We start from the raw sequence: 27954 nt of genomic DNA on the forward strand, positions 1-27954 counted from the left end.
CAAAATCTACATGGCACTGCATCTTTAAAGCGTTTCAGATGACTAAATAAGATGTTGTTGTGGGGGTTGTGCAGAGTCCTGAGTCAAGGATAAAAGCCTAGCACAGATAACATTTTGTTTTAGAAAACATTGTGTACTGTACAAACATTTATCTCAATATACTGTATTTTTGGGTCAGTCAGTATCATAGCTAGAGAGAGCATTATTATTCACTACTGACTATAACTTGGGGAAACATGAATGAACCACAGGACAGTAATCCCCTCTATCACTCGGGCGCTGTCAGTTTCAGTCCTGTGTCTTCGGTTAAATACCATCTAATGTGACTTTTACACTTGTCAACAGCCGTGGACTTTAAAACATAGTTCAGGCCCAGACTGGCGCCCTGGACCCGTGGGAGAATACTTAACTTCAAAAGGCTTAACATCTCACTGTATCAGATGAGCGTTGAGGTGAGGGAAGTGGTGAGAAAGAGGCTGAGTGCAAGACGTAAATGGAGAGAGAGATGGGACACAATCACAGAAAAAAATCAAAACACTGAACAAACGGAGGAGGGGCATACAACGAGACAAATCTAAGTCATATGGGGTCTCTCCCTTTCTCTCGTGATCTCTGGCAATCCACTGGACAGCATCTGGACAGCTGGAATTTGACCACGGTGGGGGATGTGGGAGTATGGAGTTTCTCCCGTTTTGCAGGGGGGGATACAGTATTAAGAGCTGAGATATGAGTGGTGGAATTAACCATTGAATGGCAGACAAGCAGCACTGACTGTAAGCTGGTGTGAGTGTTTAGAATGGACACACTCACACTGACAATGCTGCGAATGGATTCTGTTAAAATGTCACAAATTAAAAAACCTTTCTTGCTCACACATAGTAGTTCACTTAGGATTATGGGTATCAATACAGTGCAACGCCTTCTGAAATGAATGGCTTGTCCTGAGGCATGTATGTGGGGAAAAGCAGTTCAAAGTCAAAGTGGGCTACTCCCTCTGAATGTGACATTTCCTCGTTGCAAGCACTCATTTGCGTGCATGGCCACCAGATCTGCGTAAGCCATGGTATTAGCCCTGCTTGCATGTTCACGTGTAGTGCTGTTTTATGGCGATATTTGTTGATTTATCTCAGCTTTACTCGTGTAGTTAAATTAACTGATGGTCCAAAGAACTCCTTGAACTCTTGAACAACAATGGCTGTGAAGCTGAAAACAAAGCAAATAGACTTTTATAGGGAATACTCCTGACATAAACATGTATAATATGATCTGCTGGCATTTTCCGCAGTGGCTAAATTAAAATTCTGGGGAAAGACATAAAATGGAAACAGTCATTTTTGAGTAGAGGACCTGTTTTGTGGATCAATGCAAAGCAAACCTTGTGCAACATCTGTATTACTTGCTTCCATGTCCAAACAGAAGGCTTTGGAAACCCCCCACCCCGCATCTGGTCTATCCGGATCTAGGATATTAGTCTGTCTGGCTCCAATGGTGTTTCATGGAGGAACTGCAGATTCTGTTTCTGCCATGGAGAAAGTAACCATTTACACCCACTTTTAATCTGATGTCCCTACTTTTGGGCATAGTGAAAAACATCTATTTTTGAACCTTTTTGAAAGTATGAAATAGGGCATAAGTTGTTAACCCTGACCTTGGCTTTCTTTGACACACTCAAACCTGGTCATTGCAGCTATTGCCTCATTTGCCTGTGTCCCATTTTTGAGGGGTGCTAGCCCCTCCTATGCCCAGCTTTGTCTGTTCGTGTGAACACAAACACGATGATTTATTGGCTGATCACAGATCACCCATAGCGATGAGAGGATAAAAAGTGAGGGCAGAAAAATACACCAAAAGTGATTGGCCGGAATGACATTTGTGATGATTTCATTGGCTGAGCACGGAATGTGTATGATGATGAGAGCGCCACTCACTTCATACAAGTGTTATTTAACTTATTTTTTATACAATAGCAAGCAAATGGTAAACATCTCTACACTTGAAGTGGATCATAGTTTTTCAGCCACGGCTTTTCACCCAGCAATGTGCTAACATCGAGTGAAATGAAGGTCTGGCTTTTTGTGTCTCATGTGGTCCCCAAAAGAAGGATATATGCTTCACAAATGAAAATCAGGTGTGCAATGAAATTCAACCCTGAGCAATGTGCAACGTGAAACTCATATTTGTGTAAGACATCTGCACAGGCCCCGGCCGTGCAGTCGATGACTAAATAATACAGTTAACATCTTCAGTGTCAATGCTGGAAATCTGCCACTCTAATTGCTAGCCTGGTTTATAAATATGTTTTAACAGAGATTAGCCTCCAGCTAACCCCTAGCACCCTTCTCCGGGGAGTTCCAATTGCTCATGTTGTCACATCCCCTCTCCCTATTGTAAATATTTGCGCTGTGTGGAACTGCCTGGCGGGGCGGCAGACACCGGCCTCTGCTGAGTGCCGAGGAGAGAGAGGGGAGAGTCGGGTGAGACCAGGAGAAAGGAGGGACAGAGGAGGTGAGTGGGTGGATTTTCCTGGCTTATAGCCATCAGCTGTAGCCTACATTTCTTGCATCCGTTTGTGGAAAAAGAAAACAGTACTAGAATTAATAATGGTTTAAAGTTTTTGTTTTTGACAATGTCTAAATTGTCGGTGTCCATTTGTCCGGGGCTAATCTCAGAAACCGCTGGACCAATCAACCATCAATTTCAGTCAGATTGGGCTGAAACCTTCCCCAATTAGTCGTCATACATAATATATATACCACACTTCCTGCTGGATCTATGCGTTCTGAGCAACATCTCTAGTTTATTTATTCTAGGTTGTTTAATAGGAAATTCTGAGGCCATGAAGGCTCTACCCAGTAAAACTGAGATTTATATCTTTTTAATATGACCACCACACACAGTGAAGACTAAAAGTGTAAACATGTTGTTATTGCCCTGAGATACAAATGCTGTGTTTCCATGAAATGCAGGTGCAAACAGATTCTTCAGCAAACACCAAGCTATTACAGTATAAACAGTAAACACATTTATTAAGTATGTATACTGACCCAAGCATAAAGGTTCTTAAAAGTGCACTACTTTGTGATTAAACATGACTGAAATTTGAATTTAAAAATCTAAAACGATGGCAGGTTACCTATGCGGATACACAAGCACAAACCTTGCTTCAAGGTATCTTCCTGTTAGTGGCTCATTAAATGCTGTAATTACCCATATAAATGACCCATATAAATCTGAATTACAATTCTAAATTACCAGGTTGGAGTGTTTATATCCCCTCAATTAGCGTTTGGCTAAGCCACACTTTGCGTGAGGTAGGCTACACAGTAAAATTCTAAATTGAACTCATTTGAACACTTTACAATTAACACTGAATTTGACTGTGTATTTCCCCAGTTCAGTGAGCGACAGCCCTTATGTTTATGACAGCATGCTGGCATAACAGAAACACCATGTCCATTTACTATGAGTTCGAACAAACTGGCCTCAAACATACATACAAACATACATACATACATAGGTGTGTGTGTGTGGTGGCCTTTAGGCCTTATGAAGAATCTACCAAGTGAAAAAGGTTCAAGTCCAGGATCAAATCTGCCAAACCTTTGGCTCACGAAGCAGTTAAAAAACAGGTTGAACACAAAAGGCAAGCAAATTGCAAAGCACTGGCTCTGCAGGCTCAGACTGCAGCAAGAGTAGCTCCAACGAGGTCTGTGTTTTTTCAAAAGAAGCTTTATTTCGTCAACAAGCCCCTTTTTGCCTAAGAAAATAGTCTGTCTTTCTTGGGACACTAGAAGCATTTCTATTCAAGATACCATGACATACTGTTAGTGTTTGTACTGTACTGTATGCCTGCAGTTAGATATGTACCCATTTTTGCCCTTCCCGATACAGATTCCAATACAGCTTGCGTATTGGTCGATTCCTGTGTAACGACACCAGTGTGTAAATTAAAAATCACACCCGTGTGAAGCCAGGGGCGATCTTATCATCACATCTCATTCCGGCCAATCACAATTTGCGTCCTCACCTTCGTTTTCAATGTTTGTGTTTACACAATGTTTGTGTTCCCACAAACACTCAAAGCTGGCCATTTATTGTCAATGGCATTCAATGTTTGCGTTTGCACAAACACTCAAAGCTAGCCATTCATTGTCAATGGCATTCAATGTTTGTGTTAGGACAATGTTTGTGTGTACACAAACCCCCAAAGCTGGACATAGGAGGCAGTGGCTTTGAAAGTGGGGTCCAGGGACTCTATGGGTTCCAAATGGACCCTTGACTCAAAACATTTGAGAACCACTGACTGATCTAGGAATGAAAAATAAATCCATTCATAATGTGCTACAAGTACAATAATAATGTACAGTAAGAGTATAAAACCGTAGTGCAACCTTTCTGATACTGGTATTGGAAGAACTCTACCTACAATCTCTGAACAAAGCCTTGAACTCCATATTGATTGCTTGGTCCTCTGATGTAGAATGTATTAGTGGAACTGGATAAAAGAAAAGTGTCACGGTTGTTGGTCACCTACATTCTTCATCTGAAGTGGTAATGCAACATTGCAACACTTCGCACACATCACCTGTTCCAACTTACAATATTCCCAATGAGCCTGTAGCCCTGATCCCAAGCACTCCACCTCCTCCTCCTCCCCCTCCCCAACGTGTTGAGTAATGAGACGCCCGCAGAGAGAGAGGCAACCCAACACCGCCGTGGGCTGACACTACGTGTTCAGGTGAGCGACAACACTTACCACTAACTCTCGGAACGAAAGCTCAACTGCCCAACTACAATGGAGCTGCTCTCTCTTTGTTTGGGGTCTTTACACGGTCCAGTGTAAAGGAGGCAGGTAAAAGAGCCGAGGAAGTGTGTGCTGGAGGAGGGTAGAGGAGAGGACCACTCCCTGCTCTGGTATGTCAGAGTAGAGGGGGGCAGGGAGGGGAGGACTGTTGTGACATGACCGCTGTCAGAGTCACAGCCCGGCCTGGTCTACCTCTTCTGAAATATGGCAGGAAGAGCTCTATCCCATAATGAGATATTGACACACGCTCGAATGATTTGTAGTACTAACAACATGAAAGCAAATTATGGTCCATTATCACGTATAATAAGTAAGATTAGGCCTAAAGTCCTGGAGACTGGATCCTTTCTATTTAAGCCAATTAAAATGATGTCATTATGTAACTCGTGTAACAGCCTGAGCCTTCCCCAAAATGGATACAATTACTCATATTGGACATGAACTCTTTATCCACTTACAGTTGAGTATGTTATGACCCATTCAAAATGTTTCAAAAAATATGCCCAAAATAGGGAAGCCAAGGTGAAAGTGAACATGTACAGTACGGCCAATTGACAGCTGTGCAACAAGGACAAGATCTATGCATGACAAGGACCGCTCAGGGCAAAACAGAGCTGTGATCACATACTGGGCAAACAAACTATGCCTGAGTCACAACCAACGCACTCACACAACGGTGCAAAATACACACGCCTCAAATTCAAGCACTGCACAGTCCAGAGAGTCCAAAGCTTTATCCATCTCCAAACTAAAAGCATATGCCCTCGCCCACGTAAGTACCATGCAAGGCACCAACTAGCACATCGGGAGCAATTAGGGGTTCAGTGTTTTGCTCAAGGACACTTCGACAGTAACTCTGGGGGAGCCCGGGTTCGAACTGGCAACCTTTCGGTTACCATCCAGGCACTCTACCCCTGAGCCACCGCCGCCCACTGTATAGTCACCAGTGAGTGTGTGCCACAGCCTTTTTCACACCAGAAACCAAAATGAGTGTTTACAGTAACTCTGTCACTCTAAAGTATTTCAGCATGTTTAATTTGGCCTTTAGCCTCCACTCTCCCTTTCTTATCCCATTGTTTTCACAGGTGTCATGCAGAAAACGTCCCTGAACTGCTCCCCTCTGTCACTGCTTGCAGAGGGACTCCCCACTCCCAGGGCGCTTTGGTCTCTCACTTCAAGAAAGAGTGGAGGCGAACTGTGGTCAACTGGGCTCCATCAACCATGAACACTTCTGGGCAGCGGGCCAAGTCCAAGGACAGTGGGCTAAATAATAATAAGCCTGGCTGGTATGACGTGGAGACTCATTCAGTCTTGCATGGCCCCTTCCATTCAAGCACAGTGCATGACAGACACACGCATTCAATAGACGGTCTGGCACACCAGCTGGCATGATGGAGGAGCCGTCACTTTAACTGTAGTAAGCAAATAAGACTTCCACTAAATTGGATCAAATGTCTTTGAAAATCGCATTTAGAGATTTAATTTGAGGAGATCAGAGTCGTATAAAGAATGACTGTCTTTTTGCCAATTCATTATCTCAATGAGAGCTAGACAGATTAGGGAAGGAGGAAACTGCACAACATGGGTGTGTATAGTCTAGTAGTGTGTAGTACTACAGTTTTATAATAAAGACTGAGTGCAATGATTAAATGTTGTCATACCCTTGTCCTTGTGGCTGATGCCGCAAAATATCATTATAGGCTACTTTAAGATATCACCAGGCATCATCAGCACAGCTGTCAACACCAGTTTAACAGGAAACGTTTTCGCTACAGTGACACACACTTCCAACCCCAACCATGCAATACAGTTTCAGTTTTGTCGTTACACAGTAACAACATGACATAGAATGCATACAATGTAACTAACTTTACTTCAACTTACCCGTAATCGTTTGATGTTGCTCAGCAAAACAACATTCCCCAGTAAAAGCAGTATAGGCTATTCTGGAAACCTGTGGAGACTGGACTAATCGTTTTCGCAGACTGACAGTTCAAATATAGCCTGTCTCGAAAAGACGACGTGAAGCTATTTCAGAAAATACAAATAAAAATAAACAAATGGAAAATGCAACACAGCATGCGATGAAGACAGCAAAGGCTTTGTGTTGTTTTCCAAACCGCGGGAGGAGACAGGCTTCAACAAAAACATATGGAAACTTCTCTTTGAAAAGAGACTTTCCGATATATTCCTTGCACCACTCTGCAAGCTTCACGACAAGACGAAAACATAGGTACAGTAGTAGGGTAAATAAACAGTACCACGGTACCACCGCCTGCTGCTCTAACGTTTTGACTGTCTGCCTGCTGAAGTAGTGAGCGCACACCGCACACTCACTTCAAAAGTTGAAACTCCGCCCCTTGTTGCTGAGCGTGCATTATTGGTTCATGTTCAACCTATATGTGCACAGAGCCAGGCCTACTACAGCCCTTGGGCCTTTATGTCTCAATAGTGTGGTTCCAGGCTTACTTATCTGCAGAGTACAGCGGTGGTCAAAAAACATCAAAATATACATTAAAAATAAAAAATATTCTCAAACATAAAAAAATGTCAGTAATTGGTTAATGTAGGCTACGTTTAACCTTTGTAATAATAATCTAAATCTGAAAAGTAGGCCTAATAGTAAACGTTGCAATAGTCTTATCACAACAAACGTGTTGTGTAATCAAGTGGAGTAAAAATGACAGTATTTGCCTCTGAGATGTAATGGAGTAGAAATAAGAATAAGTACGTAGCCTATTGAAAACTGGAAATACTCAAGTAAATTATACCGTAGTGTAGTCTACTTCACACATAGCTAATATTGAGACATTTAGGCCCATGCCTTTATTGCAACTGCAAGCATGATGATGTTATATTTGTGTCAATGAGCAATTTTGTACGACAATTTAACAATAAAACAATGTATAACAATAAAACAGAGCAATCAAATGATTATGTAGCTGGCTGCTACAGACACATGGCTACGTATTTACTCGCAACCCATAAAAATTGTTTGGGAAACATTGTCAGACTTTAACATTTTTTAACACAATCTTGTAGGGGGTCCGGCTCACCAAATCTTTTCCAATGCGGGACTGTGTGGCCAAATATATACAGCCTACTATTCATTTGGGGGTCCTTGACATGAAAAGTTGTGAGAACAGCTGTTTTAGATGAGAATGTGTTGGTGAGGCTTGGTTGATGGTGTACCGTGACCGTGCAGTCAAATCTCATCAAGCTACTATGAGGGAGGGCTACGGGGACGCCCCGTCCTGTCCCTCATAGGCAGTGGCTCATGGTGACTGGATAAAAGAGAGCAATTAAATGCATATTCCTCCACACCAGGGGTCACTAGTGGCAGACCGGCAGTATTCTACTAGAACACTTTCTCTGGTGTTTCTCCCAGGCGAGCATGGTTATGCGTAAACCTACAAATGAGCGGCGAGCCTGTCAGACATGCTGCTCACCCTCCTCCACCCCAGCTACCACCTGTCGTTTTGGATCTGCTGTTTAGGTACGGGATTCGGAGTCCCTATGGTTGGGACTGATGCTCTTGATCAGAGTACCTAAAAAGCAGATCCAATTCATCGCCAAACCATAATAAATATTTATTGCTCATTTTATATTCAATATATATTTCATCCATTCATGAGTTGTCTTGACTGAACTAACCCTAACCTTAAACTCACACAAACTATATGCCTAAACCTAACCCTAAAACATCCCAAACACTATGCCTAACCCTAACCTCAAAACCACGCCCACCTGGACAAAACACTGGGAAAATAGAGGATCCAGCCTATATTCCTCCATCGAGAGAGTGAACAACACTGCTCCAAGCCTGCAGACAGGCAGGGGGTCATCCACCTTACTTACACTCCAGGGACCACAGCCACCGCTCCCTGCCACCAGGCATCCCTGGTGATAAGCCATCTCCCCTGCAGCTCCAGGGGGGACCACAGGCATCCAATGCTCTTCAGCGGTGGCATGACGGGCTCCATACAGTATACTAATATCCATGCATCCATGCATGCAGGTACTAAAGATCCTGTCAGACGTCTGCCCAGAGGAACAGAAAAGCTGCTTCCCTTATGGCTAACTTAAAGCAGAGGTTTTGGCTACCTACCAAGAGGATGCCATAATAAATCTACTGTATGAGGAGAGAAAAGGAGAGCTTTGTTGGCTCTACAAGTAGAGTACAGCTGGCAGTGGCAGGTCCCCATACACCAGAATAAGAGAGTGGGTGGAATATTATGACACAATTGATGGTGACATTGGCGAGACAGTGCCATCTTGTGACAAGGACAGAGAGCACGGCTGGATCAGCACCTGATCACTGACTTGACCAGATAGGCCAAGCTGAAAGGGGAAAGGCTATACTAGAACTGTGACCTGAATGACACTGATACTGTGACCTGAATGACACTGATGATCACCCAGTGCCTCGAAGAATGGAACACAAAAGCTATCAGCTCTCCAAGCTGACACTATTACAGGAAATGACGGCCAGAGTCATTCCTGCATCCCCGAAACCATCAACTTCCCAGTCTCAGAGGCTGTGTAGAGAAAATAGGACAGTGATGCTATCCCCAACCGGGTCTGGGATTGGACTGGAACAGGTCAACCCCTAGTCAACGCCCTGAATGGTATTCGGTATCAGCTCTGGACAGTAGTAAGGCTTGGCTGTACAACAGCTGGCAAGCACCTGAGGAGAGAAGCCCAACAGTACTCTGCATTCAAGTACTCCAGCTAGCTGGGGGAGTGGGATCTTCTTAAAATCTAATCCCACTGGCCTGGGTAAATTCCCTTTTAGCTTCACCCAGCTGATGGCTGCTCAGATGGTCATGATGAGCGCTTGAGGGGTGAGTTCTCTGCAATGACTTCAGGCTTGGTTCTACAGGTCAAATTGCAGGCATGATGTGGAACTCTAGTCCACAAAATGTTACTGCTGCCAGAAAGGTCCTACCACTCGAAAAGTAGGCCTACCAGCCAAGGGACCACCAGAAGTCAGGCTGTGATTCCTGATGGACATTGACTTGGGGGCTTGACCCACCATATATCAAATTTAACCCATTACTGTAATGTAAATTTCAAACTAAAAACCACCTGATAATAAATCACTACGCACTAGTTTTGTCTTCTAAATTAAATGCAAGCAGTCAGACTAAATATATTTGTCATGATAAACACGCTCATGGGAATACACGTGTAGGGCCTACCGTTAATCTGTCTGACACACAACTCATGGGTGTACTTAATCACCTCAAAGGTAATCACACTTTAAGCATTGACCTCCAGTAACCTTACCTCAGAGGTGACTAGATTAAGCCAGACTATATCTAAATATAAGATTTAGAAACTTTTAGTGTTTCTAGTAAGACTAAATCTTAATTGCCCAGACTCTTCTTCAACAAAGATGGCGAAAGCAAACATTCTTTGTTCTGTACTTATACATATACAATAGTATGGTACAAAACACTGAAGTCCTTAAACCAGAAACCTAACATCAAAACAACTTTTATAGCGCCACCAGGACTTATGTAAAAGCTTTTTTTATACTACTCCTTCAGATTTTATCCAAATTTCACGCAAATCAGTACACATGATCTCTATAGTAGTTTTTCTAGTTGCTTTTGTATTTTGCTCTTGCTAGGGCGATGGAATCTTTTTCTTCAAGATTTTCTATTTTGTTATCAGAGACCTTTTTAATTCATTTAATTAATTTAAGTTGAGTGGACTAAATTCATTATATTATTTATTTTAGTGAAGAACTTGTTTCTCACTCTCATACAATAATATTAATTTATTTTATTGTATGTATTTCTAAAAATCCAACATGACACATTTTATTCCAAGTTCACAAATAATTTATACACAGTCACAGATAAGAGAAAATCTGCTATTCTAAAGCCACTATACCACTCAATGCATAGTTCACATGAAAATAGTTGTGGGATTTTAGCACCTCCTACTGCATGTATAACAAAGTTTTGAGCTGTTGTGATTTACAAGTTAAACTATAGGCCTACTATGTATGTCATGGTTTTCCCATGTAGACTTGTTATTGTTATATAGTAATTGTAGCAACGTAGATTAGTTCTAGACGACCTCACCACTAAGAACTCAAGCCTTAAAAAGGCAAATGTTTGGGGATTGAGTTGAGCAAATAAAGCACGCTGCTGTGTTTCAAAAGATAAGAGGGAGGGAATAACATTCAGTAATAACTTAATAACTCTAAAATGACACAGCATGTGGTCCTGACTCCTATCAGCAGCATTCCTCTTTCTCCTGACTGCTTAACAGGGTAATGTGGGGACATAATGTGTTGGGGGTTGTTGTGGTTCTGGGACGTCATATACCCTGGAGCTGGGATAATTGATTCAGTTGTGTTTACTCCTGCCAAGGGGCATTGTCCCAATCTATAACACATCTTGGAAGCTTTCTTATTAAGACATGTTTTTTGCCTCTGGTTAGAAGATACCAAAGTCTAGAAAAGTAGGTTTTTTGCATGTATGTGGTGATACAGTACACACACTTATCCATCCATCCAATTATCCCTGTTCACCCACACACGCACGCACGCACGCACGCAAGCACGCACGCACGCACGCACGCACACACACACACACACACACACACACACACACACTTGTTTCACAGGTGTTGAATAATATGGGACTGTTGCAGGAATATGACCATGTTTGTGGGGCCTTTGGGTAAAATCTAATTTGCTAACTTGCAGATGTGTTTCAGTGGATGGAAATAATGCCAGTGGATTATAATCATCGGCGTCTAAGAAAATTGTAGTATAAGTAAAAACTTAGAAAGAGTTTAAACAAAGACATAAACAAAAGTGTTGCATTTTGATGTTTTGCGCTGCACCAGTACTCATTTGGTTCCTCTCTCAGGTGTGAATTTACCCGGGTAACAGCAATCCAACCTGGAAAACAAATAGATTGTGTAACTCATTTCAATTAACTACTGGTGTCTAATAATCTAATAATCACAGTTGAAAGAAAGAAATCACAGTTGAAATAAATAAATACATGATTCCCTCAACTTGAATAGTGCACTAGAATTTACTTGTAGCACAATTTCAATATTCATAATAATTTAAAAAAATAAAATAAAATAAAATAGGCTAACTGTGAAAACAACACTCAATAGTGTCACACTATACTTAGCATTCTGACTCTTTGTCGCTGCCATATTACAGTATTCATATTTTGTACCTTATCTGGGTTTATGTTAGGACAGGCCCAGTTGTACAGATAATAGTGGCAATTCCTGTCACCGATGTTGAACTTGAGCCTCTCTAGAAAGCCACTGTTCTCCATCACATTCAATGCAACAAAGACATCAACCCCTTTCTGTCAAAGAGAGATATCACATGTTTATTAGAGTTTATTTGTTGTCTCATCTGGTCTCTGCAGGAATGTGGTGGGTTACACATTGCAACCAATCAGGAGAGAGAACACCACATGTTCGAGTTCCAATTGAGTTCATATATTTATTATTTTATTTCATTGCTTCAAATTTCACTTGTGTATCCTGATCGGATAAAATTGGTATTCCAACCTGAAATGTATTTTCTGTTTACTAAAGAGCTAAAAGGGTTACTAAAACGGTGACATTTCTTCTTACGCCTTGGATGGCAATTGGATGATTTGAGGCATTTTGTTCCAAAAATGTGTTTTGCAATAATAGGCCAATGTGAAAAAGGTGGGATATATTCCTCAGCCTAGTAGGAAAGTCTGTATTTCACATAACTTGCACTTGTTCATGATTTGAGGCCTTTTGTTCAAAACGGGCCAATCCTGCAAACTTTGAAAGCCAATGAATGCCAATTAGGATGGAATATGAAATATCAGACAGATCCGTCTTGAACACATGACTATAGAGATACTGTGTAACGATTTGCGGGATTTTTGGACAGAATCTGGAGGAGTAATTTCAAAAAATGTTTTACATAAGTCGGCCTCCTGGTGGCGCGTGTGAGTGTGTGTGCAAAGTTTGGCATCGACCGGGTTAACGGCGCGCTCACACACACACACACACACACACACACACACACTTACAGTTTTGGCCAGAACCAGCGTGTCCTCCATGAGACTGAGCAGCTGTGTAGCAGTAGACACACAGTAGAGGAGATGGGCAGTCTGCAGGCTGCTGTGCACCGAGTGGTTCAGCACCCTGCTGGACTCAGTGCAGAAACTCACCACGTCTGTCAGGACGCCATCACTGCCCTGAGAGAAAGAGAGAGAGAGAGAGAGAGAGAGAGAGTGAGAGAGAGAGAGAGGCTGCAGTATGTCAATCTGTTCAGCATTTTGGTCCCATATCTTAGAACAGTGGTTCCCAAAGTGGGGTCTGGGGACCCCCAGGGGTCCTTGAGGGAGTTCCAGGGGGTCCCCAGCTCAATGATAGTTTTGAACCAAATGGACCCTTAATGGGCCTGGAACTCTGAGAGTGTACAAACGGAACCAAACGAACTACATTGATTTTTCAATATAAATTGGTGTCTCAGAGATAGAAATGCCATTAAATGGGGATCTGTAGACTAATATGCATGTCAAACTGGGGGTCCTTGGGTCGCACACACCAAGACTGCATTTCAATAATTTATTCTTGCATTTTGAACAGGAGACAAACGTTTCGGCTATCCAGCCTTCATCAGTGTGAAGGCTGGATATCCGAAACGTTTGTCTCCTGTTCAAAATGCAAGAATAAATTATTGAAATGCAGTCTTGGTGTGTGCGACCCATTACCGTTATTTATTAGATATGATTTGAACGGGTAACGCACCTAAAGTCAGAGCGCGGTGGTCACATGAAGAGAAACTGTCCTTGAAATGAAACGGGTTGAGAATCCTTGCTAGAGCCGTGAAAATCTGCTCTTATGGGGGTCCTTGCTCTTAATTAGTGTCAATTTGGGGGTCCTTGACATGAACAAGTTTGGGAACCACTGTCTTAGAACCTCTGGTTGGATTGAGCTCAGAGCTTCTCTGGGGAGGGGATCCAGACTGCTCGATGGTTAGCTTGATTTTGTTGTAGATCTCCTCTAATGAGTCACCCTGTACAATGAGTACAATGGCTGTGAAATACTCTCAGAAAAGAAGAGGAAGAACATCCGCACACCAGTTTGTAGAGCTCCGAGACTTACTTTATTTTATGACAACGACAACGTCATAAAATAAAGTAAGTCTCGGAGCTCCACAAACTGGTGTGCGGATGTTCTTCCTCTTCTTTGATGTTTGCCTTGATGCCTGACATCCAGCACCTGGCCTAAATATAGCCAGGCATTGAGACAATCTTCTCTGTGAACTGTGAAATAATCTCCAAATTCTTGTTCCAGCTTAATTGCCTTGTCAAAGACTTTATTGGCTGTTTAACTTCATGCACCCCATGCTGAATGAACCCTATGATTTTAGGTGACCGGTGACCCCATGGGCCTTTCCTCTAGTACCAAATTAGGCCAAAGGGATAGTTCTTCAGTTCAAAGCACATTGGTCCAGTTGGGAGTAAGGACCTCCATAGCCCCATAGAGGCTGCTAATGGGGCTTTTTCTTGTTTTTACTTGTTTTCTAAGCCAGTGAAAACACATTTTTGACCCTGACAAACCTCCACAACATAGGTGTCAATCACGTTCTTCCTTGGTAAAAGCCAGTGTTCTACTTCCTCCAGAGACAAGATGCGGCTCAGGTGGAACTTCTGGAGGTGTCCCTGTAGGAGAGAATGTACCCCCGAAGCATCCTGCCTCGTCATACAGCGCAGGCCTGGTGTCTTGGTCACCTGGGTGAGAGGAGGAGCGCAAACATGGCACAGATATGTTTACTTTGAGGTATTTGAAGAAAACCCAGAAAAACAAGTTAGGCTTTCGACTGAGGCAGCATATAGGAAACGGTAAATATGGTAAGGTACGGGCTTGCCTAGCTGTAGAAAAAGTCATTGACAACATTTGACAACATTAACTGGTCGATATCACTATTCACTACTGCGATTTTTTTCAGGTGTCTACGGTATTATATGTATATATATAGGGGCACGTCAATCCCAGAGGCGGGGTTGGCGAAAGGGCCTTTCTATGTGGAGTTTGCATGTTCTCCCCGTGTCCCCTAGCCTGAGTAATCCTGGTCTCTTTAAACTACCTCCCCCTGGCCAGCCGGGGCGCCTGATGGAGGGGAAAGGAACTGGTCGAAATAACGTGTTCCTTCCACTACGTCTGGCCGGGGAAACTCTGTCAGGTGAAAAGAAGCAGCTTGACTCCTCATGCATAGAAGGAAGCATGAGGTCAGTCCGCTGCCCCCCCCCCCCCCCCCCCCCCCAAGTTGGCAGAGGAAGTGTAGCGCCCAGGATTACATTAGATAATTGACACTGGGTCAAAAAATGAAAAATGTAATTTAAAGGTGTCTACGGTATTTAAAGCTGCTATAAGCAAAAATATGTCAAAACTTTAATGACTTTTTTAATTTTATTTGTTTTGGTATTCAGACAGCCAGCAATGGGTAGAACGCTCCCAAAAATAATTTAGTCTCTGTGACACATCTAGGGGCCACAATCTGCATTCAAAGATGTTCCTAGATGCTTTGTCATTGGTCGAAAAAAACCTGGTCGCAATGACTAACCAATCAGGAAGCAGAAAGGCAAATCGACCAATGACAAAGCTTCTAGGAACGTCTTTGAATGCAGATTGTGGCCCCTAGATGTGTCACAGAGACTACATTTGTTTTGGGAGCGTTCTACCCATTGCTGGCTGTCTGCATACCAAAAAAACAAAAAACAAAAAGGTAATTAAAAATGTGACATATTATTGCTTATAGCAGCTTTAATTCCGCCCATGAAGAGACATGTATGTGCGGTTTTACTTTACTTTATTCCTCTTTGTCACATAGGCCTGATATGGCCACAAGGTGGCACTGTATGCAAACCTCAGGCAAGCGGTTGAGTTTGAGAGCTCTCTGCAGGGCCATGTTCTGTCTTTGACCTGGGTAGTTCATGTCCATCAGTTTACGCAGGTTCAGAGAACGATAGCAGTATCTAAAACACACACACAATACTTGTTCTTTAGGCTATGTAGCCTAATTAGTGCACCACACACACACACACACACACACACACACACACACACACACACACACACACACACACACAGGCTCTTTAGGCTATGTAGCCTAATTAGTACACTATAGACATCTGTTGGTGCATATAAGGTTTAGAAATGGTTACAATTTATTCATAAAGCTTCGCTGAGGATCCTAAATGAGTTTTTGTATGTCAATGACCTCCAACCAAATGAACATTAGGAGGATAAGGACCCTTGCTATTTTCACATTTCATTTAGTGCAGAGCCGCAGAATAGATAGAAACCCATGAGCAGAATAATTAGAATACCGGTATGCATTAGTATTCTTTCAATCATGGTGTAAAGTTCTGGGTATTCCAGTATCAGTTTGCACTTTGATTTGAATGAGCTGAATGAATGCTAAACAGCCCAAACCTCCTGATTTATACCAGCTCTTACACAGTATAATTAATTACGGTTAATTTATCTATTTCAAAGTGTAAGAGTTAAAACTAGTGAATAACCTATAATGTTATTTTAACCAATCTGTATGGTAGAGTATGTTACTAGAATACTGTGGTGTTTGTAGTAGGTCTCTTCTATTCTCGGACCCGTGTTCGAATCCTGGGTAGGGATTACTAAGTTACAAATTGCATCATTAAATCATTGGTTCCCAAGCATTTTCGTCTGAGACCTAAAAAAAAAACCTATAACCATTAAAATAGCCAACATTCAAGCTGACAAGAGCTGTGATCTCGTGTGCGAAATTCAAGATTTCTTAAATAATTGTAGTTGTCTTGAAAATGTGTGATTTCTTTCAAAAAATAAAATAATACGAATTGCAACCAAAACAAAGTGTGGATATGTATTTGTGACCCATGGAAATAATGGGTACACGGGCCAACACATGAGGATGGAGGATGTTCCTGTGTGCAGTAGCCTGCCAGTACCTGCCAGTGGCCGTCGGTGAGGGCAGCACTCCGTCAGCTGTGTAGACAGCCTGGTAGACTCCCTGCAGGTTGACCCGTCTGGTGAGCTCTCGGATCAGAACCGGACTCATGCGCTTCATGCGCAGCTTCTTGTGGACGCACAGGAAGTTTACCCGTGCCACCCTCTTCTCCCTGGGAACACATTCTGTCAGGACACCTGCCTCTGGGGTTTGCTTTTGAGGCGCACATTTACAAGCAGAAAACGTGACGTTTTGTTGTCACCCTGTTGTTGTGGGTACTGCATGGACAGTGGTGGAACAAGTACTCAGACTGTACTTAAAAGTAGCAATAACACAATGTAGAAATATAGGCCTAGTCTGTTACAAGTACAATTGTATTCAGAATTAGTAAAGCATTAATGTTCACCACTTTAATATTCCAGTTGGTAAAGGAGGGGCTGCTGGATATCCTAACCAATAATATTGTGATTTTTTTCCATATTTGTTGCAATGCAAAGTAACTAGTAACAAAAGCTCAAAGTCAAATAATTGTAATTAAGTGCAATTTTTGCCCATGAGATATAGTGGAGTAGAAGTAAAAAAGTACCGCAAAATCGGACTGAAGTACAGTACTGTAATTGAGCAAACGGGCTGTTATTTTTCCACCACTGGTCCTGGTCTCAGTACCACATGCGAGCAGAATGAAGTGAAATGAGTGACTAGGGGCCATATCTTCTGCACCCTATCTAACTATTTAAAAATCTTTTTCAAAATAGTAAAAAAGGCATAATGGGGTACGGCAAGGGGTGTGCAAGATAGGGCCCAGGCAGGATGTATAGTATACTACATTAACTACAGTACTCACGTCTCATATATGTGGATATTAGCAGGAACGGCAGCGATGAAGCCCACTAGCTTCTTGTTGGTGTTGACTCTCACCCCACAGTGCCACTGGGTCAGCCAGCCAGGAGACTGCAGAGCCCTGCAGAGGAAGAGCTGGTGGTTGTACTCACTGTATCTCATTAGCAGTAAAATCCTATTTCTTACTTTAACGCTGAGTGTTCAGATGTAACCAAAAGGACATAACGGTGTACTGCTATAGGACCCTTGGAAGACTTATGGAGGTTGCTCCCACGCAGGAAGATGTGCATGTGAAAATACATTACCGGTATATAAATGTGAAGTGGTGTGGTGGTGCTGAAGCAGCATGCAGCCTTCAACACAAAGCTGCACTTTGACATAAACACAGAGATTACACACATTTACCGATGGACCAAGTGTAGTGATGTGGAATGGAAAATTAATTAAACTCCTCTAAGTAGTTAGTAAAGTCAAACAAATCAATATTTTGCTGTTGCATATATCAACATTTAATTTGAAGCATCGACCCTGGGTGTCCTGACCCCCAGTTTGGGAAGCACTAAAGTAAAACACCCTGCTGGCCAACCTTCCACACGTCCTACTCTTCTCATGGCTCCCATGCTGTGAAGTAAACTCCTCCTTGCAGTCAGAACTGCAGTCTCACTCCACTTCCACCACTGCCGTCTGAAGGTGAAACTCACCTCTTCAGACTCCACCTCACCCCTAGCACTACTCAGTCCCTGTATCCCCTTTAAATAGATGCTATGCTATGCAGATAAATGTTAGTTACCGTATTTGTATGATGTTATTTAGATTTTGATATATATTTTTTGCATGTATAAAAAAAAACGAAGCACAGCATTATACAGGGACATGGGAGTCTGCACACCTCAGCTGTAATCAGCTGTCAGCCAGCTGATTGTATCAATCAGCGTACAGTAGCTTCCTATTCCTTATTGGGTGCATCCAGACAGTAGATTCACGAAGATGCCAAATGCAGCGAGCGGCAGGCGTCTCTTCCTGGGTTTTAGACAGCTGGTGGATGGAAAATGAAGCTCGCGCACGGCTTCCACTTTTTGCGTTTCCAGTTTTCTGGCCGACGCTGCAAGTTGCAGCGTGGGTGGAGCTTCATTTCCATCCACCAGCTGTTTAAAAACCAGGAAGAGACGCCTGCCGCTCGCGGCATTTGGCAATCTACTGTGTGGATGCAGTCATTCACATCTCAGCTGATCATTACGTCACACTTCCATACTCCAATCACACCTCATTCCCTCAACAAGGCGGTCCGCTTAAATATGGCTCTCTGCTGGCCTCCACCACACCAGCCTCCACCTTTTGGTCAGTCTGGCATAGGCTCAACGTATAAATGTATGGCTGCTGATTCAAGCTATCAATGTCAATGTATTACACTAGAATTTCGCGGGCTCATCCCAGAGCCCCACGTTGCGATACAGAAGTCCACAGATACAGAAGTCCACAGTGACACGCGTTGTATGCAGCCGTTTTGTGTTGCAGCGCGTGCGCGCGCGTGTAGTGTTGTTGTTCTTATCCATATATGCGCCTCGCTTCGTCCCGTTTGTTCCACGCCAGGTGTCGACGCAGTCGTTCGCGCAATTGTCGTGTTTGCATTATTTTAACTATGTAATCGCGGCGCTCTCCATCCAAGTTAGAATCGGTGTGTTGTTGTTGTTCTTCTTCTTCTACTTGTGTTTTCCGGCAGGCTGTGCAGTGTGTGTGTGACTGTGTGTGTGTGTGTTGTGTGTGTGTGGGGCTGGCAAGCGTGTGTGTGTGTGTGTGTGTGTGTGTGTGTGGCTGGCAAGCGTGTGTGTGTTTGTGTGTGTGTGTGTGTGGCTGTGTGTGTGTGGCTGGCAAGCGTTCGTCTTGTTGTTATCCTAATGTGTGTGTGTAGTGTGTAATGTCCGGTGGTGCATCCGGATGTAAGATACGTAACAGAAAAACGCGTGGGTCACGTGGTGGGCTTTGAGCAAATGGGAGAGGGAATGTAGTGTTGCCAGGTCCGCGTATTGTAAGCGAGTGGTAGTGTGTGTAAGTAGCGTGTTGAATGGCATTTTTTCTGTGCTTGTTTTCATAGACGTGGCAACAAATTAGGCGGGGGTGTCGGTGCTTGTGGCGTGTTTGTGTTTATTATTGATATTGATATTGTTTGTGAGTGTGGACGGGAGCCGGCTTTAGTGGCAGTGCAATGACAATTTTTACGCGGCTGGTGTTGAGTGTGGGCGTGCGGCGCGACATGAGGAGATAGCCGTGGATCGACGCGGAGGGTAAGTCTGTGACGTGTTAGTGTGTTGTTGCAGTGTGTGTTGCAGCGTGTTGCAGCGTGTCAGTGACGTAGTAGCTGGTGACTTTGGGTCCCTTTTCCTGGTTTGGGCACACCTTTTCAAATGTATAATAGATAGTATGGGATACAATATTATCTTCTAAATGCCTAAATTGTCAATTGTAAAAATAAAAAAAAAAGAGAGAAAATGTCAATGCTTGAATCTTACCACTGCAAATACTCAGGAGAGAAATCACATCTGATAGTGTTGTCATCCTCTTCCATGTAGTTTTCATTCAGTAGAGAGCATAGCTCTTTCAGCTGAAAGACAAGTGGAGAAGCATTGAGATGGCTGCTTGTCTTTGCTACTGACACGTTGTGCACTGAATGACAGAGGAGGAGAAGCATTGAGATGGCTCCTGGTCTCCTTTAATCCTGGCTATAGACGCTTGCATCAGGTGTTCTAAAACAGGGGTTTTCAATGTGGGAGCTGAGGAGTGTCGCGGGGGGAGGGGGGTGGAAAAGAGAGGAAAAGTGTGCTGTGCCACTTTAAACCTAGAGTTTAAAGTGGCATGTCTTTAATTTATTGTCAGAGGTTTTTCAATAAAAGAAATACATATGCAAATATAGGAGATCTACAAGCTCACAACGCATCACGCTGCGATGCATTGTGACTGTGAGATTGTAGATCGGCTATAATTTCACAGGGGGGCTGCAGGCAGATGCTAATTGGGGGTCCTTTTGTAGAAAATTGTTCTATTAAAATACCAACATGGCCATGAAAACAACAAACTGTGCCATTTATTTTGTTGTATTCCAAATGAACTAACCACTTGAACTCCAGCATCCACCATATTCTTGGGGAAACATTAGCCAATCAACCAATGTGCTGGGAGCTTGTAGATGGCTATTTTGGCGAGTAGATTTGGTGTAGATTGTTCTCTAAGAATTAAATAAATAATAATAATAAATAGAGGGTTTAAGTGGTTAAAGATGGAGTGCCGTGATTTTCTGTTTTGCATGTGTCTATGGAGTTAACATTACTCTAATAGACCTCCAGGTGTGGTTATAATATTCAAATATGTCTTCCCTGTGTATTTTTGGTTTCTCCCCTAACCCCTCCCACATTATCATACAACAACAGCTGTGGTGCAAGGCTTAAGTTCATGTGGGTGGTGCTAAGGTGAAAACCAGGTTTACTTAATGAACTGGTGGGCGTGGCCACATAAAAACATAATTTTAATCTTCCTCCTACTATAATCATAATACCTGATGATCATGTTTTAGGGGCGGAATCACAGCACTCCATCTTTAAGGAAAAAGGTAGTAGAAGGTTTGGATGGGATGATAGGAACAAATCAGAAAATACAAATGTCACATAATGATAGTGACAATTCATCATGGCCCGATGAAGCCAGTCAATAGAGGATTGTATCTGTTCTGTATGAGAAGAGTTGCCTATAGTTCATGTTATCTGATTTGAATTAAGGACTACTTGATCCCAGCACAAAAATACAAAGAGCTACAGTAGCTTTTCAAATATATAGCCATTCTGGATAGTCAAGGTTGCTTTTTGTTTAGTGTCTGACAGCTGACTTCACCCATGGACACGACCCTGAGATGTGTCTCTAAAATAATTCACATTAGGGTGGAGATAAGTAACAGTCCAACGTTATGCTCCCTGTGTGTATGTGTGTGTGCGTGAGACAGAGATAAACGTTATAAGCGCACGCACGCGCGTGCACACACACACACACACACACACACACACACACACACACACACACACACACACACACACACACACACACACACACACACACACACACACACACACACACACACACACACACACACACACACACACACACACACACACACAAAGCAGCCCTCTACTTCAATTACAACAACAACAACCAAAAGTGGCTGTGATATTGCAACAAGGTTTCAATTGCCTGAAATTTATCAGCCCAGGCCCAGAGCCAGGATGAAGTGAAAAGACCACTATTGTGCAATTAGTTCTTTTGGAAAACATATTTGGCCCATGACCCCCATCTGAAATGATTTGTGCCAGGCATCCCATAAAAGAAGATTAGTGTTTTTCGACAATAATTATACCACATCTTTTGAGCTAGTATACACAAACATTAAATTCCCATTGACAATGAATGGAGAATTTACGTCATGATGTACGATGATAAGAGCGCCCCTCACTTCACACGGTGTGATTTTCATTTTTATAAATATTTCAACAATAGCTGATATGAGCTTATAGACTAGAGTATAAAATACATTCTTTATTTTTGCTTGGAAACCTCTCAAGGACTCCTGGGGGTCCTGGGATCCCACTTTTAGAACCACTACCAGCCTATGTTGTATCTCGTTAATGTACAGTAAACGATACTCATCATTACGCCGAACAATGCATTATCTATGATAAAAATTCTGGTTGGAAATGTATTAGCAACACCTACACTCGGTTTTTCGGTTGCCTTCATGTGAGCTCAGACCTCTCCTTATTGTAGTTATGCTTAATTGACAGTGAACTACATTGTGTAACCCACCACAGCAGGGCTGGTCAGATCCAACGTGTCCCAGGAGAAGCCTTCAGGTAGAGAGTAGGCCTCCTTGCGGATACTGGTCTTCACCTCCTCTATCGGGCCATGGGACGTTATAGTGTCACCTGAGGACACAGAGAGAGAGAGAGCCTTGTTTGATCAAAGAGATTCAAGCATTAAAGCATCTATGCTGACATATTTTCTCTTACATCTGAAATACACACGCTTTCAAATGTACTTTGGCGGCTAGGTGGCTGACGCTGATGATTCATTCTTTTCTATATATTTAGTCCATCCCGACATTTTGATTCAAAATCCATTTTCTTTATTGTACCCACTATGCATTGCATGAACAGCTGCAGTCAAGCCGATGTTACAGGTGGTTAAATGTACAGGTATGGGTTTGGTGTGTGTGTGGTTTTTGTATGTATTTTTTGTGGCTTTCGCCTTTATTTAATATTTTTTTATGGAGGGACAGACAGTAGACTGACAGGAAATGGGGAGAGAGATGGGGGGGTGACATGCAGTAAAGGGTTTGGTGTGTTTAACAACATGAACCCTGTATGTCCCAATTCTGGGGTGAACATTTGGCTATTTTCAACGATTTGGTGGAGAGAGAAAACGAATAGAGCCCTGGGACTCTGAGAACCTGGTTAACAAAGTGTATACTGTAGGGTTTAAGTGGCTATGGTTAGGCATGGCGGTTAGCCAATGAGATTAAGTGACCACAAACTCCTGCATTCAGAGATTGTAGCAATGTGTTATCATCAAGTCAGGAAACACAACATTAACTTTAATGTAAAGACGAATACTCCATTTGCCAGTGGCTGATATTGCAGCCTTTTATTATCCATACCCAGTTTAGGGACAGGTTGCGTGCTCCAGAACTGGTAGGAGCGCATTTTAGCATCCTGAATCGTCCTGGGCAGAAGGTGACCCACTGAAAAGAGGTGGAGGGCTTTCTGGAACTCCTGCTGTTTCTCCTCAGGCAGACTATCCAGCTAGTGCAGAATAAGAACACATGAGGCAATTATAAAGCAGAACAAGACAGGGTTGATGGGGTTGTGTTTGTGTATACCCAACAGGACGTACATAATAGTATCCACAGCAAGAGAAATGGAAGCATCAAAAGCAAATTCTGTAGCTAGAGGAGACAGTACGCATCTGTTGGTAACGTTTAACTTTAACATTTGCAGTTACCACCAGCTCAGTGGCCTTGTGCTTAGAGTATCCATTCTGAGACTGGGGCGGTCAGGGTTCAATCCTGACCTGAGTCATAACAAAGACTGTAAAAGTCGTACTCAATACCTCCCTACTCAGCATGAAGTGTTGGCTTGCGGGTCAGTCAGACCCAGCGACACACACTAGTGTCATGTCCAGGTGATGTACTTGTACATCTTGGCAGGGGGGCGTACTGGTACATCAAGCTGCCTCACACTACAGAAATAGGAGATACTGTAGGCTCCTGACATATGGGTCAAATGGCTCCATTGATTCTCAAGGCTACTTACTTACTTACTTACTTACAGGTGGCCCCCAGGGGAAATAGTCCTGGTCAGATTAAGTGCCACATTCTGCCCTTTATTCGCACGCACGCACGCACGCACGCACGCACGCACGCACGCACGCACGCACGCACGCACGCACGCACGCACGCACGCACACACACACACACACACACACACACACACACACACACACACACACACACACACACACACACACACACACACACACACACACACACACACACACACACACACACACACACCATCTCAAATGGGTCTTGTGGTCCATCTTTTCTCCAGGCAGATTCTTTCTTTGGTTTCTTTTTGTTCTTCTTCATGGTGCTGTCGTCCGTCAGACTCTTATCACTAAAGATAGTTCATACCAACAACTCATGTTGTTAACTAATCAATATTGCAATGAAATGCACGCTTAGTGTTTCTAACATTCTTTATGTATCTATAACAGTGGCTCTCAAACTTTTTAATTATAAGGATCCCCATAACTCTAAGAATGGACCCCCATAATGGACCATAAAACATTACGGGTTCATTTGGTTCCATTCATCCTCAGAGTTACAGACCTATAGGGATCCATTTGATTTGAAACCCTGAGAGTCCCTGGACCCCACTTTGAGAACCACTCATCTGTAGTAATTGTTCTTGAAAACATGTTGAAAATGTGGTTACTTACGGCAAGTTTGAGTCGGTCATTGTGGCGGTGCGTGTCCCTAAAGCTGAAAAGAGAATGTTTTGTGACCATGCAGCTCCTTGTTCTCTCTTATCTCTGGCTGCAGTAAGGGAGGAGAGGGGCGGCCTCAGATACCCACGCCCAACTCTCACCCACCAGACCCTGCAGATAACTCAGGACAATGCTCACAGTGAATTACGACTATAACCAATGATAAAGTGACATGGTAGAACTGCCTCAGTTCGTAGGACATGCAGATTCAGTGAGGCTTGGTGTGTGACTATATTTGACTCAGTGTTGGAAAAAAAGTACTCAGATCTTGGATTTAATTAAAAGTACTGCAATGTAGAAATACTCTATTACAAGTCAAAGTCCTGTATTAAAAATTCACGATATACTTAAAGTGCCATGAAGGAAAAGTACTCATTATGCAAAATGTCCCATTTCAAAAGTGGGACAACCCTAGTAGTCGCTCTGGATTAAGAGTGTCTGCTAAATGCCTAAATTGTAAATTGTAAATTGTAGTAGGAAGTGATATTCCGACAAGTCCCGGAAAAGACACACTGTGATTGGCCAATGGCCAGTAGTCACTTTGAGTGCATGCATTGAGCATCATGATAGTTCAGGCCATAGATATTTAAAAAATCCCACCCATGTGAAGTGAGGGGCACTCTTATAATCATACATCATCTTATTCTGGCCAATCACAATTTGCGTCCTCACTTTTGTCTTCAATGTTTGTGTTTACATACTTTTGTCTTCAATGTTTGTGTTTACACAAACCCTCAAAGCTGGACATGGGAGGGGCTAGCTCCCCTCACAAATCACACTTGTGTGAAGTGAGGGGCACTCTTATCATCATCCGGCCAATCACTTTTGGCGTCCTCACTTTTCTATCCTCAATTTTTATCCTCACTTTTTGGCCCTCAGCCAATCAAATCATCACTACTGACACACAAAGCTGGGCTAGCGCCACTCAAAAATAGATGCCTCATTGGCCGCTGCAGTTCATTGGAGCGATGTGTCTCCAGCGAAGGCGGAAGTCAAGCGGAAGTACTGAAGGCACGCTGTGTCGCTGCCACTCAAGTGACTCCTGGCCAATCACAGTGTATTTTCCGGGATGTATCAATTTAATCCAAGGGATGAGAAAACAAACGTGTGTCTAATTGGCCTACCGAACGTCCCCTTCTGTGTGAAGGGATTTCGGGAAAGCTTGCCTATACTCTCGAGAATTCAGCACATGCCCCAGAGCCGAAGGAGGCGTCTTCCTTTTTCACTCTTCATACAGTATACTATATTCTCAGCATTAGTATTGTTCCTGCAGCCTGTCAGTGATCAAATTCCCTCCACCTCGAGCCCCCTCCTTGCACCATTTATGTCTTCTCTAAGTTAAATGTAAGATTCTGTGGTTTGGTCATTGAAGGGATCAGGTTAAGTTCATGCAATAACTCTTTATTTTAGGCTCTGCTACAGGGCGGTTTGTGATCTCAGATTGTGTGCCATTCTTGTGAAGATTATCTGTAGTATCAGAGGAGCAGAGCAGAGTCACACCGCCAAAATGTAATTATCGTTGGAATAAATGGTTAATCCTGATTAAGTGTCTGACTGAAATACTAATTTGCAACACCCATCCCTAGAAGGGCTTTTGACTTAAATATAAGGCTACTACAAGACTTAATTATTTACCTCTTTCTGTGTCCTCTCTCTCTCTCTCTCTCTCTCTCTCTCTCTTATAAGTCTCATTATAAGTATTTGCCTCTCTCTGATTTTCAATAAACAGCCCTTGAAAGGGGACCATTGACCGACTGTTAAAATTACACTACAAAATACAGAAAAGTGATTGAGCTATTAAATCCCTTAACAGTATGTGTGTCTTTTCCTCTGAATTCTCAATTCTGCCTTGATATTCTGTGGGGTGGATGGTAATTGGCATGCAGTAGAAACTAGAAATGCTCAAAGTCTCTATAAATAATTCCTGGGCCCATGACACAACAACATTACCATATGGGCAACAACTGCTGTGTTGAAAGTGAGTCCGCACACTTTCAGTAAATCTATCTTCCTCCTTCTTTCTTTTTTGGCCTTTTGGCCTCTTTGTTACTATATAAAAATATGAGTCTGCACAGTGGGAATCTCTCTCACGTCTATTTATTTATTTGTATGGCACATTTCAACAACAAGGCAATTCAAAGTGCTTTACATGAAACATGAATACAAAGAAGCACACTTTAAACGGACAATGCAAAACAACAAGTAAAAATAAATCTGAAAAATATGAGAATAAAATGACAGTGCAGTATTCTCAGTAAAGGCATGAAACAAACAGAAATGACTGAGGAGTATTCTATAGTGGTGTCAGTATAACAATGTTTAGCTTTGACTCTGGGTTCAGAAAGCAGACATGTCCCACATGACCTGAGAGTTCTGACTGGTTCATGTCATAGCGCAAGATCAGAAGTGTATTTTTGGCCCTAAACCATGGATGCTTTATTAGCCTGGAGAGCCAGCCTCTGTTTCAACGTGATGCTTTATATAAACCGTTATTTAGTAGTATTTTTAAACTAATCCTTTGACCAACAGAGAGCCAGTGTAAATATACTGATGTGTACTGATGTGATATACCACTTTCTTGGTATTAGTAAGGACTCCAGCAACAGCTGAATCAAATACAGTTTGCACGATTGTTTAAAGGTTCATGACATTCATTTTCATTCATTTATTTTTCTCCTAGTTTTATGACCTCAATTACACCCAAAAAACCTGAACTTTGAACATCCAGTGGATTTTCTGTGGGCTGGAGTTTTGGAAGCCTTTTGAGCTGCAATGAAAACAGGCAAAACAGTGAAAACAGTGACTGCTGGCAAATCCTATTGACATATATGGGATTTACAGGCTGTGACATCACAAACAGCAGGAAAATCAGAGCACTTGTTTGAGCCAGAAAACCCCAGACCACAGAAAATCTACTGAATGTTAAAAGTTCAGGTTTTATGGGTGCAATTGAGCTCAGAAAATAAATAGGAAAAATTACAAAAACTTTTTTTTTAATGTCACAATCCCTTTAAAGACACAAACACTGTTATACAGGCAGCCTTAATTGTCTTCTGAAGATAAAGTACACCTTTTTCCTGGTTATCTAACCTTGACAGATGCTCGGATTGAAACCTGCAGTGTGTTGTGACTCTGGTTAAAGCTCTTCTTTTTGCACCAAGCAATCAGGGTATTGTTTCTTGATGAGTGAAGCATGAACTATTGAACCAGTTTTTATATTATTTTATTTGAAAAAATG

General features: G+C 42.6%; 2 protein-coding genes across 3 annotated transcripts in view; both read right to left on the reverse strand.

Annotated features, from left to right (window-relative positions):
• Positions 1 to 7177, reverse strand: part of svild (supervillin d) — a 70698-nt gene extending 63521 nt beyond the window's left edge. The window contains exon 1 of one of the 2 annotated variants that reach the window (XM_079492994.1): positions 7142 to 7177. The gene's annotated coding sequence lies outside the window, so the exon portion shown is untranslated. Of the gene's footprint in view, positions 1 to 6688; positions 7096 to 7141 lie in introns of those variants that run through there. The other variant, XM_079492993.1, reaches the window with a different exon arrangement.
• A 4328-nt stretch (positions 7178 to 11505) lies between these two features.
• Positions 11506 to 24742, reverse strand: LOC306914808 (glycylpeptide N-tetradecanoyltransferase 1-like). The gene is made up of 12 exons (XM_079492010.1): positions 24669 to 24742; positions 24241 to 24343; positions 23326 to 23470; positions 22476 to 22594; positions 20141 to 20232; positions 17638 to 17754; positions 16795 to 16965; positions 15711 to 15819; positions 14404 to 14574; positions 12865 to 13032; positions 12019 to 12156; positions 11506 to 11726 (listed from the first exon to the last, which is right to left on the reverse strand). The coding sequence occupies exons 1-12, from the start codon at positions 24686 to 24688 to the stop codon at positions 11703 to 11705; spliced, it is 1377 nt and encodes a 458-aa protein (XP_079348136.1). The 5' UTR covers positions 24689 to 24742; the 3' UTR covers positions 11506 to 11702.
• Positions 24743 to 27954: the final 3212 nt, after the last annotated feature.

Source organism: Electrona antarctica, assembly GCF_951216825.1.
Source record: "Electrona antarctica genome assembly, chromosome: 22".
Taxonomy (NCBI): Eukaryota; Metazoa; Chordata; class Actinopteri; order Myctophiformes; family Myctophidae; genus Electrona; species Electrona antarctica.